Source organism: Lithobates pipiens, unplaced genomic scaffold (assembly GCF_037356315.1).
Source record: "Lithobates pipiens isolate NorthernLeopardFrog02 unplaced genomic scaffold, aLitPip1_a1.2 Scaffold_30, whole genome shotgun sequence".
Classification (NCBI taxonomy): domain Eukaryota; kingdom Metazoa; phylum Chordata; class Amphibia; order Anura; family Ranidae; genus Lithobates; species Lithobates pipiens.
The window spans coordinates 51,330,909-51,342,978 of record NW_027507791.1 but is presented as its reverse complement, the minus strand read 5'-3'; the positions used below and the strand labels follow the sequence as shown (position 1 = coordinate 51,342,978).

At 46.8% G+C, this 12,070-nt stretch overlaps 2 protein-coding genes across 3 annotated transcripts in view; both read left to right on the top strand.

The window, feature by feature from the left end:
* The window catches only part of SH2D2A (SH2 domain containing 2A), a 55,172-nt gene extending 48,994 nt beyond the window's left edge, over positions 1-6,178 (top strand). For both annotated transcript variants that reach the window (XM_077464211.1, XM_077464210.1), the window contains 2 exons: positions 90-632; positions 5,785-6,178. In XM_077464211.1, coding sequence (XP_077320337.1) covers positions 90-632; positions 5,785-5,961 — 720 coding nt within the window. In that variant the 3' untranslated portion in view covers positions 5,962-6,178. The remainder of the gene's footprint in view (positions 1-89; positions 633-5,784) is intronic.
* A 4,175-nt stretch (positions 6,179-10,353) lies between these two features.
* On the top strand, positions 10,354-11,811 carry LOC143942205 (posterior protein-like). The gene has a single exon (XM_077463458.1). It carries the CDS (start codon positions 10,354-10,356, stop codon positions 11,809-11,811), a length of 1,458 nt encoding a protein of 485 aa, XP_077319584.1.
* The last annotated feature ends 259 nt before the right edge of the window (positions 11,812-12,070 follow it).

Here is a 12,070-nt window from a genome sequence, read left to right as displayed (position 1 = left end):
CCAAGGTTCGCCATCACTGTCCTAGGGAAACCAGATAATATTTGATATACATCGGCCAATCTAATGAATATATTTGCATTTTTCTTTAGGTTGAACATCAGCCCTCTTTACTAGGATGGAAACTTCCAGCGTTTCCTGAACCAAACCTTTCTCCAAGTCAAGAAGACCCGGAAGATCCACTAGTGGACTACACACCATTCAGTAAACCCACAGAAAGCCCTGAAGAAGCTGTTGATGAAGAGAATCCTGTAAGAGATCCTACCTATGCCTCAGTAGATGAATTCAATACATACACAGAACCTGCTCAGTGGGCCACTCCTGCAGGGAGTAACGGTGACAATGGACATGAATCCATAGCCTTTTATGCTATGGGCCGCGGATCCTGCCGAGGCAATCTGGATAATGTATATAGTGAGGTGGATGTACATTCCATGTCATCTTGTGGCCCCAAAACAGCCAAGAGTGCCCATACTAACTTTTCCACCCTTCCTACTGCTATCAACAAAACTCCACATGCTCAGAAGCCTTCAGCTTTCCATTCTTCATTTCGTTCCAACAAGATGTCAGGTTTCCCACAAGAACAAATACCCATAGCACAAGGGAAGCCTGCTAAACAGGCCTCCAAATTAAAGGTAAGCGGTGTACGGGACTTAGAGAACCTACAAACTTATGATGTTTCCATCTCCAGGTCAAGAGTTTAAAGTCCAGCTTCATGTTTATTTAGCTTTGGTTAAAGTCTGTGTTTTTGTGTGTGGAGGGGAGGTCTTTGAGAAACAGACCATCGGTCAGGTTAATATTGCCCTCTGTGTCCGTTGGGGAGATTATCCGTCACTTCCTGTTAGAACAAGAGGAAGTGATGGTAAATCTCACCACGTTTTAGTAAACTGAGAACGGGTTAAAACTCCTGGCATTGTTTTTATTGATGTCTTCCTGTCCTGATAGTAGGGTTGCCACCTGTACGGGTTTCACCCGGGCAGTCCGGTTTTTTAATGATGTGTACGGGTTTTCTTCTGCTCCAGACCCGTACACATCATTCAGACTGGACTGCCCGAGAGTGATCAGACTGCTGTGTGGATGATGTGTCTCCCCTCCCCCGCCGTCTCACTAATGACATAGTGTCAGTCCACCCCGCACTACTGCTGAGTGCAGGGGGGATCCGAAGCACTTCAGTGAGCCCACACTGCCTGCCGATGATTGCGTGCAGGAGGGAGCCGGTGGGCGGGCCCAGACAAGGAGTGACAGCTGAAGAATCGAAAAGCAGGGAGGAGGATGTGCCCAAATCTACTGCCAGCTTCCTTTCTATGACAGCAACACACCCTTTCTCCTGGGCACAGGCTCCTCTCAGGCTGGATCGGGCTTTAACAGAGGTCCTCTACAGGTGGGCGGAGCAAGCGACGCTACACAGACTGCAGCCCGATCACTGCTTCCTCCTGCCCAGCAGACATCCAGGCTCACCCTGGGGGGGCAGACTGAAGAGAACAGAGGATGGAGGCCACACTGTATATTCTCCTCCCGTGAGTCACAACCTGTTTTGCCTTCAAAACTGTGTGATCCTGTGCTGTAATCCTGTTCTGCATCTTGCAGTGCAGCTTTACTGAACGAGAAAGTAAAGATCTTGGCCATGTCAGGAATATATTGGGACTTTTCAGGCTCCACATAGATGTATTCCACACACACACACTATGTCTTATTTAACATGATTCTTTTTGATAATGTGGAATACTTCTGTGTAGAACCTGAAAAGTCCCAGTATATTCCTGACATTGTCATGAGCATAATCAGCAAGAGACATACAGAGTACTATACAGCTCATCTCCAGGAAAGGGAGAAATTACTACTTTTACTTCTATGTTTCCATGTTCCTGCTGCACTGCTCTCCTCCTCCTCCCAAAGCCTCAGCATCACTGCATACCATACAGGAACATTAACCCTGTATGGTACAATGAAGATGATGGAGTGTCTGTCAGCCTGTCACAACTTTCACTGAAGCAGCGGGGGATCAATTACAGAGATTGAGGGAACCAGAAAAAGTCAATTTGTTCCAATTGACTGTATTTATTATGGCTCAGAGAAAGGAACTGGAAAATCCACCCTCAGTCCCTTTCTCTGTTTCAAAAGTGAGCTATCAGGGGTCTGTTTAGTCTCCTGATATTTCACCAAAAGCCCCCCCCCCCCCCCCAAGACTGTTAAAAAAAAAAAAGGTAAAAATAAATAAATTTGTTAAAAAAAAAAAAAAGCTACTGACACCGTCCACAGCTCTACTGACACCGTCCTCTGCCCTACTGACACCGTCCACTGTCCTACTGACACCGTCCACTGTCCTACTGACACCGTCCACTGTCCTACTGACACCGTCCACTGCCCTACTGACACCGTCCACTGCCCTACTGACACCGTCCACTGCCCTACTGACACCGTCCACAGCTCTACTGACACCGTCCTCTGCCCTACTGACACCGTCCTCTGCCCTACTGACACCGTCCACTGCCCTACTGACACCGTCCACTGCTCTACTGACATCGTCCACTGCCCTACTGACATCGTCCACTGCCCTACTGACACCGTCTACTGCCCTACTGACACCGCCCACTGCTCTACTGACACCGTCTACTGCCCTACTGACACCGTCCACAGCTCTACTGACACCGACCACTGGCCTACTGACACCGACCACTGCCCTACTGACACCGACCACTGCCCTACTGACACCGACCACTGCCCTACTGACACTGTCTACTGCTCTGCTGACACCATCCACAGCTCTGCTGACACCGTCCTCTGCCCTACTGACATCGTCCACTGCTCTACTGACATCGTCCACTGCTCTACTGACATCGTCCACTGCTCTACTGACATCGTCCACTGCCCTACTGACATTGTCCACTGCCCTACTGACACCGTCCTCTGCTCTACTGACACCGTCTACTGCCCTACTGACACCGTCTACTGCCCTACTGACACCGTCTACTGCCCTACTGACACCGTCCACAGCTCTACTGACACCGACCACTGCCCTACTGACACCGACCACTGCCCTGCTGACACTGTCTACTGCTCTGCTGACACTGTCCACTGCTCTACTGACATCGTCCACTGCTCTACTGACATCGTCCACTGCCCTACTGACATCGTCCACTGCCCTACTGACACCGTCCTCTGCTCTACTGACACCGTCTACTGCCCTACTGACACCGTCCACAGCTCTACTGACACCGTCCACAGCTCTACTGACACCGACCACTGCCCTACTGAAACCGACCACTGCCCTGCTGACACTGTCTACTGCTCTGCTGACAAAGTCTACTGCTCTGCTGACACCGTCCACAGCTCTGCTGACACCGTCCTCTGCCATACTGACACCGTCCTCTGCCATACTGACACTGTCCTCTGCTCTACTGACACCGTCCTCTGCTCTACTGACACCGACCACTGCTCTACTGACACCGACCACTGCTCTACTGACACCGACCACTGCTCTACTGACACCGACCACTGCTCTACTGACACCGTCCACTGCTCTACTGACACCGTCCACTGCTCTACTGACACCGTCCACTGCCCTACTGCCACCGTCCACTGCCCTACTGACACCGCCCACTGCTCTACTGACACCGTCCACTGCCCTACTGACACCGTCCACTGCCCTACTGACACCGCCCACTGCCCTACTGACACCGCCCACTGCCCTACTGACACCGCCCACTGCCCTACTGACACCGACCACTGCCCTACTGACACCGACCACTGCCCTACTGACACCGACCACTGCCCTACTGACACCGACCACTGCTCTACTGACACCGACCACTGCTCTACTGACACCGACCACTGCTCTACTGACACCGACCACTGCTCTACTGACACCGTCTACTGCTCTAACTGCCCTACTGACACCGTCCACTGCTCTACTGACACCGACCACTGCTCTACTGACACAGACCACTGCTCTACTGACACCGACCACTGCCCTACTGACACCGACCACTGCTCTACTGACACCGACCACTGCTCTACTGACACCGACCACTGCTCTACTGACACCGTCTACTGCTCTAACTGCCCTACTGACACCGTCCACTGCTCTACTGACACCGACCACTGCTCTACTGACACAGACCACTGCTCTACTGACACCGTCCTCTGCTCTACTGACACCGTCCTCTGCTCTACTGACACTGTCCTCTGCTCTACTGACACCGACCACTGCCCTTGAAACACCAACCACTGCCCTACTGACATGTACACTGCCCTACTGACACCGTCCACTGCTCTACTGACACCGTCCACTGCTCTACTGACACCGTGCACTGCTCTACTGACTGACACTGTCTGCTTTTAAGGTAGGCTAATTCATATTTTTAAAATTACATTTTATTTATTAATTTAATCATAATTTATGGGTACAAGAATGCGTTTTATTTAACAATGTCCCTTTCAGCCCCTCCCAATGTAATTTGGCAAACACTCACTTTTCACCATGGTGCACCTAGCTCACTGCATTTCTACTCTCCTTGAGGCACTCAAAGGTGTCCTAAGTTTTTTATAATCCTATAATGTATACTCCACACAAAAAAAATTGTGCCGCAAAAGTGTTCGGGTTTGGCTTGAAGAAAAGGTGGCAACCCTACCTGATAGCCATCACCCCTTCCCTTATTTATTGTACGGGCTTTATCGAGATTGGAAGTAGAGAATTTAAAGAAATTGTAATTCTTCCCAACTCCATGAAAACAAATACGAAAAATTGGCTGGAGTTTAGGCTTTCAGGGACTGAGAATGTTATGTCATCCTAGAGCTCCAATCCAGTGACTTTGCCTAGGCTGAAACAATGCCATCAGTCTGTCTCAGGCAAGAGGAAGCATTTCCCTAGTCTCCTCTACCCCAGTGATTACTCAACTTTGTAGCAAGTGACAAGATGATAAGCTGCAGCAGGGGATGATTTTTGAACATAGACAAGAATTGCAAAGGCACCAGTATTTACATGGCTGTCATCTTTGAGACTAGCATCTCAGTCCAGGAAGTAGCTGCTGACCCTGGATGATGCCCGAACAAAGATGGCTCTGTCCTTCTAGATAGAAAACCAGATATACACTGTTTCCCAGTGCCATTCAACCTAAGTAACTGAGGACATACTGTTCGTCATGGACCTGTCCCTTTAGGGTAGTGGTCTCCAAACTGTGGCCCAGGGACTAGAAGCGGCTGACACCAAGAATGAGGCACAATTCCTTCCACTGACACCAACAATGGGGAATTATTCCTCCCAATGACACAAAGAATGGAGCACTATTCCTGCCCATAATACCAAAGATGGGGCATTGTTTACTCCCACTGGTGTCAGGACATTTTCTACTTCCACTGACCACATTTTGTTCCCAACCCGCCCCCCCACCCCGCGCCCAATAAGTCTAAAGAATCCAGACCTTTGTTTAGAAAGTTTGAAGACCCCTTCTTTAGAAGGTACCACCATAGTACCCTGTGCTCACAGTGCGATCATGCAGAAAGGGGCTCTAACATTAACACTTCAGAGCTTCATTCTGCATCAATGAGGACTCCCAAACCTAGAGAAGAGAAGGAGGACCCAACATATCACGTGATCAGCCTGTAGACGCCTGGAAAAGATAAATATAAAGAAAAAAGCATGGAAAAAGGGAACTTGTAGGGTGAAGTGGGCCTCTGGGGTCGACTTGGGGGGGCCTGAAGCTGGGCCTCAAGCATTCACCACACTGTAAAACTGGAAAAAAAGGTTTGGCTGAGATACTTTAATCACTTTTTTTTTTTTTTTTTTAGACCAAACAGCAGATTCCTGTTCAGTTTGACGACCCATCCTATGGAAAGACCACTGTCCATCATGTAAATTCTTCACATTCTCCACTCTTGGACGAACAGGAGAACATCTACGAAAGAATCCCAGACAATTATCCAGTGAAGGTGAAAAATATTCGGCCACCAAAGAAGGCCAGCTGATTTCGGTGCGGCCTGATCTCCACAAAGTCAAATCAAACAGACTGATGGACAACTTCACTTACTCGGGCTGCATTAAAGTGACTGCAAACCTGAAATGTGGCAAACTTTTGAGTTTGACCCAACAAAAACACGCAAGTCAATGTACCAGAACCTGGAAATGTTAATTCATGACAACATAAGCTATGTAGGCAACAGTATGTGGGCACCTGACCCTGACCTGACCATCAAAGCTACATGAGCTTGTTGGATATCCCATCTCAAAACCATGGACATTAATATGGATTTGGTCCCCCTTTGTGGCTATAACAGCCTCCACTCTTCTGGAAAGACTTTCCCTAAGATTTCATAGTGTGTCTGTAGGAATTTGAGGTCAGGTACTGATATTGGATTAGAAGATCTGGCTCACTATTGGCATTCCTATTCATCCCAAAGGCATTCATTAGAGTTGAGGTCAGCTTTTTTTGTAGGCCACTGGAGTTCCTCAACACCATCTGCTCAAACTGTCTTTATGGAGGTGATTTGGTGCACAGAGACACAGTAACGATGGAACCTTCCTTTGGAAGGTTGGGAGAGCACATTTGTCTAACTTGTCCTTGTATGCTGTAGTATTAACTGTACCCTTCACCGGTAACACCTGAACCCAATCATTTGGAGGGGGGTCCAAAAACTTTTGGTCACTTAGTGTTATTGGAGCAAAACGATGAAGTCTGTTGGCTTACCTCAAACTAATATCACTAAGAGAGAAAGTGATATTACGCCTGCCATTTTGTATGCCAAACGATTGGAAATTGTTGTCTCTCAGTTCATCAGGAACAAGAAAATGTATTGGCTCAGTAAGGACCTCTAAATACAAATTCTGTAGAGTTTTCAGATATTTAAAACCAATCATTAAATGTTGATCGGACCTTTTAACATGCTAATGTAAATAAAGTTTTTGACCTTTTAAAATTGTCAGCTTTCATTAAAAGAATACCTGGTGACTCTGCCATGAAGTTTTTTGTTTAGACACTTCCTGTTATGGATTGACAACTGTCTCCCAATTGTGGTCCTGTTGTGAACTACTAGCAGAGGCTCTGATTGGCCTAAAGAAAAAGGGTGGGCTCGGGGCACAGAGCACTGTGTTTCGGGGTGGCGGCCGATATTGACAAGCTCCCCCCCCCCAAAAAAATGGAGCATCGGCCACCACTGCTGATGCCAATGATGGGGTACAATTCCTCCCACTGACACCAACAATAGGGCACTATTACTCCCACTGACATCAATGATGGGGTATTATTCCTACCACCAAGTGACCAAGGGAAGAGGTGTAGATAGAGAAGAGAAGGGGTCCAAGAACAGAACCTTGGGGGACCCCCACAGAAAGAGGTAATGGAGAGAAGGAGACAGAGTTGTAGGTGACACTGATGGAGCGCTGTGATAGGTAGGCAGAGAACCAGGATAGAGCAAAATCTCGGAGGCCAAGGGAATGTAGTTTATTGAGAAGGAGCGGGTGGTCAACAGTATCAAAGGCAGCAGAGAGTTCAAGTAGTAGCAGTATGGATTATTGGCTGTTGGTTTTAGCAGTTAGTAGATCGTTAGTGAGTTTTAGGCTGGCAGTTTTCGTGGAGTGCTGCGAGTGAAAGCCAGACTGTAATGGGTCAAGAAGGTAGGAGCTAAGACGGTTGTAGACTAAGCGTTCTAGAAGATTCGAGGTGAATGGGAGCAAGGAGAAGGTCTTAAAGCGGGAGTCCGCCGGGAGTCCGCGTTTTTTTTTTTCTTTTAAAAGCCAGCAGCTACAAATAATGCAGCTGCTGACTTTTAAAATAATGACACTTACCTGTCCAGCGCGCCCGCGATTTTCGGCACCCGAAGCCGATCTCTCGATCGTCTCTCGGGTGCTGCCGCCGCCATCTTGGGTATGGGAATCAGGAAGTGGAGCCTTTCGGCTTCATTTCCCGGTTCCCTACTGCGCATGCGCGAGTCGCGCTGCGCAATAAGGATGGACCCGCTGCCTCTGGGATCTGTGTGTTTCCCAGCAGGCAGCGGGGGACTTTCGGAAAGGGGCGTAATCTATGCCCCTTTCCGCAGAGAGCTATCCCAGAAGTGGGTGCAGATACCTGTACTGTACAGGTACCTGCACCCCCCCCCCCCCTGAAAGGTGCCAATTGTGGTGCCGGAGGGGGGGAGGATTCCAACGAACGGAAGGTCCACTTTAGGGTGGACCTCCGCTTTAAGTTGTTCAGGTTGGTGGGGTCCAGTGAGGGTTTTTTAAGTATGGGAGTGATCTGCGCATGTTTTAGAGGGGAGGGGAAGGTGCCACTAGAGAGGGAGAGATTGAAGATGTGAGTGAGGGAGCATAGGATAGAAGAAGAGGGTGACCTTAGTAGTTGTGAGGGAACAGGATCCAAGAGACAATTGGTTAGGTGGGTGTTGGAATCAAACAGGAATTAATATTATATATCTACACAGCTGTTTGTACAGCCAAACTCAGCCATATTGATACCATGCAGTCCCACGTGTGTAAAAGGAAGGAATGTGACACAAAGACACAATCTGGATAGCAGAATGAGTTCTATTCAGCCCACCTGGAATGTACTGAACTTCAAAGACAATATGGTGCCGGCTTGTCTGCAAGAACAAAGGACAGCTGGTGAGCGGGAGGGGCGTCCGAGATCGAGCCACAAGATGGGAATCCAGTCGGAGCAGTTGCAATTCATGGGCAGACACTGCCCCCCAGAGGCCAAGTATGGCAGGACTGTCCGAGGTAATTAGCCTGGGGGAGGAAACGCCCCAGAGACGCTGATTGGTCTATGGGAAAAGTAGGATGGGCTATGGGGTGTGGTATGGCTGAGGTATGTTTAACAAAAAGGGTTGCAACCATGAGTTCGGTCTCTCTATTCCATCAGGAGATCCAGTCACAAGGGTCGATGAGTATAAGGCTTATATTGCACTTTGATTGTATGCTATGTATTATTGTAACTTCTATTGATACTTGATGCACGTTTTCTTATTTCCTTGGGAAATAAATGAGATTTAATTGACCTTAGACCGTGTGTTGATTTCATAGCCAATGGTGATAGTATTGTGATATTAACGATAACATGTGCTTGGCGTATTGATTGATAGCTAGACTATAGGGATTAGACAAAGTAATACATGACTGATAATAATAATAATAGATTGAATTGATCAGTTACTTAATTTGGCACCCCAGAAGGCGTGTAAAACGTATTTTTACACAGAATCCACGAAAATCTAATGTATTTTTGTTTCTGAGTCCCTGTAAGTCACGACGATCCTCAAAGACACCCAGAACTGAAAGTCATCTCTAGTGTGGACAAGATTGGCGCTGGCTCGCGAATTCTGAAACCACGCTTGGATGAGCAGGAGGATTCTGTGAGATATTCCACTGGTAGAACGGACGCGTGAAACCTGGTGAGAATTGTGACTGATATATATATATATATATATGTACATTATTGTTGTATTTGCTGCAGAACTGTAACCAGAGGGCAAATTGGCGCACTGGCGAGATAGGGGGACTGATCATCCCTGGTTATGGGATATAACCGCAGATTGACAGGATAAACCATACAATTTTGAGGGAAAAGTGGAAATATCCACGTGATTGTGAAAAAGCTTTCTGTCCCAAAAGAAATTCCCTATGACCTGCTATCGGATAGGAGGGCATTGAATAAGAGTGTGTTCTCCTAAAGAAATTCGTGGGTAAACGGATTTGTATTTGTTTTTTGTTTTTTGGCTTTTTTTTTTTTTTTTTGCGCTGTTTTTTTTTCCGTATTTGGAGTGGGACTACAGGTCAAAGCTAGCTTCTAAACAGCTTCATCTGTGTCTTTGTGTGTTTGGTATCTGTTTGTTTAGTGTATTGCTAATGCACAGTGTTGGTTAGAGAGTGACAGGAATTACCATACATCTTTGAGGAAAAAGAAAAAGTGGGGGAAATATAGGTTTTTATTTCTACACACGTGAGAGTGAAATAGCTCTGGTCCAATAAAACCAAGGCATTGATTAAGAGTGTGCCTTGTGTCTTGTATGCTGTAGAACCACAAGTCACTGTAGATTTAAACGTTCGTATCTGTTTTTTTTTTTTTTTTTTTCTTTGGTAGGACTAGGGGGGGGTTGTCCATTTGTTTGTCTGTTTTCTATTGTCTAAGCAACTGGGTGAGCAACCGTAGTGTGGATAGGCTAATTAGCATGTCAATGGATATCCTTGAAGAGTTTCTTGGGAAAAATGCTTGTATTCAATTCAACAGTATAGGAAAGGAGGCATTAACACACCAATTCAATGATCTATTGAAACAATGCAATACTCATAATGATGCCATAAAGTATAAAAAATCTTCAAAAAAGGGCAAGAAAAAGAGAATAGCCAATTCTGTATGCATGTTGCTGAGAATGAAAGAAATTGCAGAACAGAAAGAGTTGGAGTGGTATAAGGATAGAACAGAGTTACTAGGAAAGATAGAAAATGCGAGTAGAGATATTGCAGCTATAGCGGCAAATGCGGACGCGGATGTTTGTGAATGTGAGGACATGAGGAATGAGATTGAACAATTGGTGACTGAGAATAGTGTATTGGAACAGGGGTTGGATGAATGGAAGGAAACATGTATGTTGAGAGAACAGTGTATCGCATCTTTAGAAAAGAAAGAGGCTGGGAATGTAAATGCGATAGAAATGGTTAGGGCAGAGCTACAGGAATGTAAAAGTCAGCTAGCCCAAAAAGATCATACTATTGTGTCTTTGAGAGCACGGGCAATGGAGAACGTGCACAGCCATTGCTGTGCTAACAAAGATGCACATTCCATTGTGACACAGGAGCAAAGAGAAGGGATACCGATCGAACAGCAACCAGTATGTTCGGCTGACAATGCTGAAGAGTCCCCGAATCAAAGTTCTTCTCTCTTCACTCCTGTGCCAGGAAGGACTGGACAAGGATTAGATATCATAAAAAGGGAGGGTAGCACCCAATCCACAACACTCTCCATACAAGATCGCACAAATTTGTGCCAGATTTTGGGAAAGTTTGACACTAGCGCTTCACCCATTAGTCTCTCGAACAGGCTGGAAGCTGTAGTGGCACAGTACATTTTGAACAATAGGGATGCATGCGCACTCCTCCGCGCATGGCTTCCATTGCAACTGTGTGAAAAACTGCAAACACCAGTCGGGAGTCATAGAGGTCTATCTCCCGAGTTAAACTCAAATTGGGGGAACTCGGCAGATAGAATGAGGGAAATGCAGCGCATAATGGGAGGAAGAGATACTAGGGGTTCAGACGCCCTGGAAAATACAAAGTTTAGGAGGGGAATTGATCCAATACTCTTTTGCAGTGAATACTTCTCCATTTATAAAGCCACCTACAATTGTCCTGATATGTCTCCTGATGACAATAGCTTTCTGTGTTCTATGGCTAATAAATGCACATGTATAGATTACCATACCAGAATTGCACTGAGGAACGCCACCTCGTATCAGACCTTTATAAACATATTAAGGGACTGGGTTCGGGAGACAGATCAAGACAATAGGCCCCATAAAAGAGTTGCGGAGATAGTTAAAAGCGAAGCTAGAGTGAGATTTGCAGGCAGGTGTTACAGATGTGGCAATACAGGCCATGTGATAAAGGATTGTAAACTGCCTAGGAGGAACATGGGTGAGAAGAAGCCTTGGCATAAGAGGGAACAGCAAAAACCTGGACCAGATAAGGTGGCAAAGGAGCCAAGCGAGGCACCTGATGCTACAACATATGGTTCTCTTCGGGGGGAAGTACAGAGGATAGGGAAAAGGCTTGAGGAAAACCACGAGGAGTATAAAATCCCTCCCCCAACCAATCCTTATTTTAAACCATAGGGATGTCAGGCCCCGGAGTTGTCCCTAATATGTCAGCTGGACAGGGACAAAAGCGGCAGACCACGTATCCGAGGGGCGATAGGGGGCCATCGCACAAATGTACTTTTGGATACAGGGGCAGCTGTCAGCATAACTAACATTGAACTTCAAAAGGATCCTGCGGGGAGGCAAATTTTCCTTAGAGGATTCGGGGGACAACTAGTACCCTCTGAGCAATCAATACCCGTAAACATAGAATTAAAGAGGTTATGTGTGGAAC

What these genes read in the sequence shown, in the direction of transcription:
- LOC143942205 (XM_077463458.1), top strand. Translation starts at nt 10,354, where the DNA reads ATGAAAGAAATTGCAGAACAGAAAGAGTTGGAGTGGTATAAGGATAGA.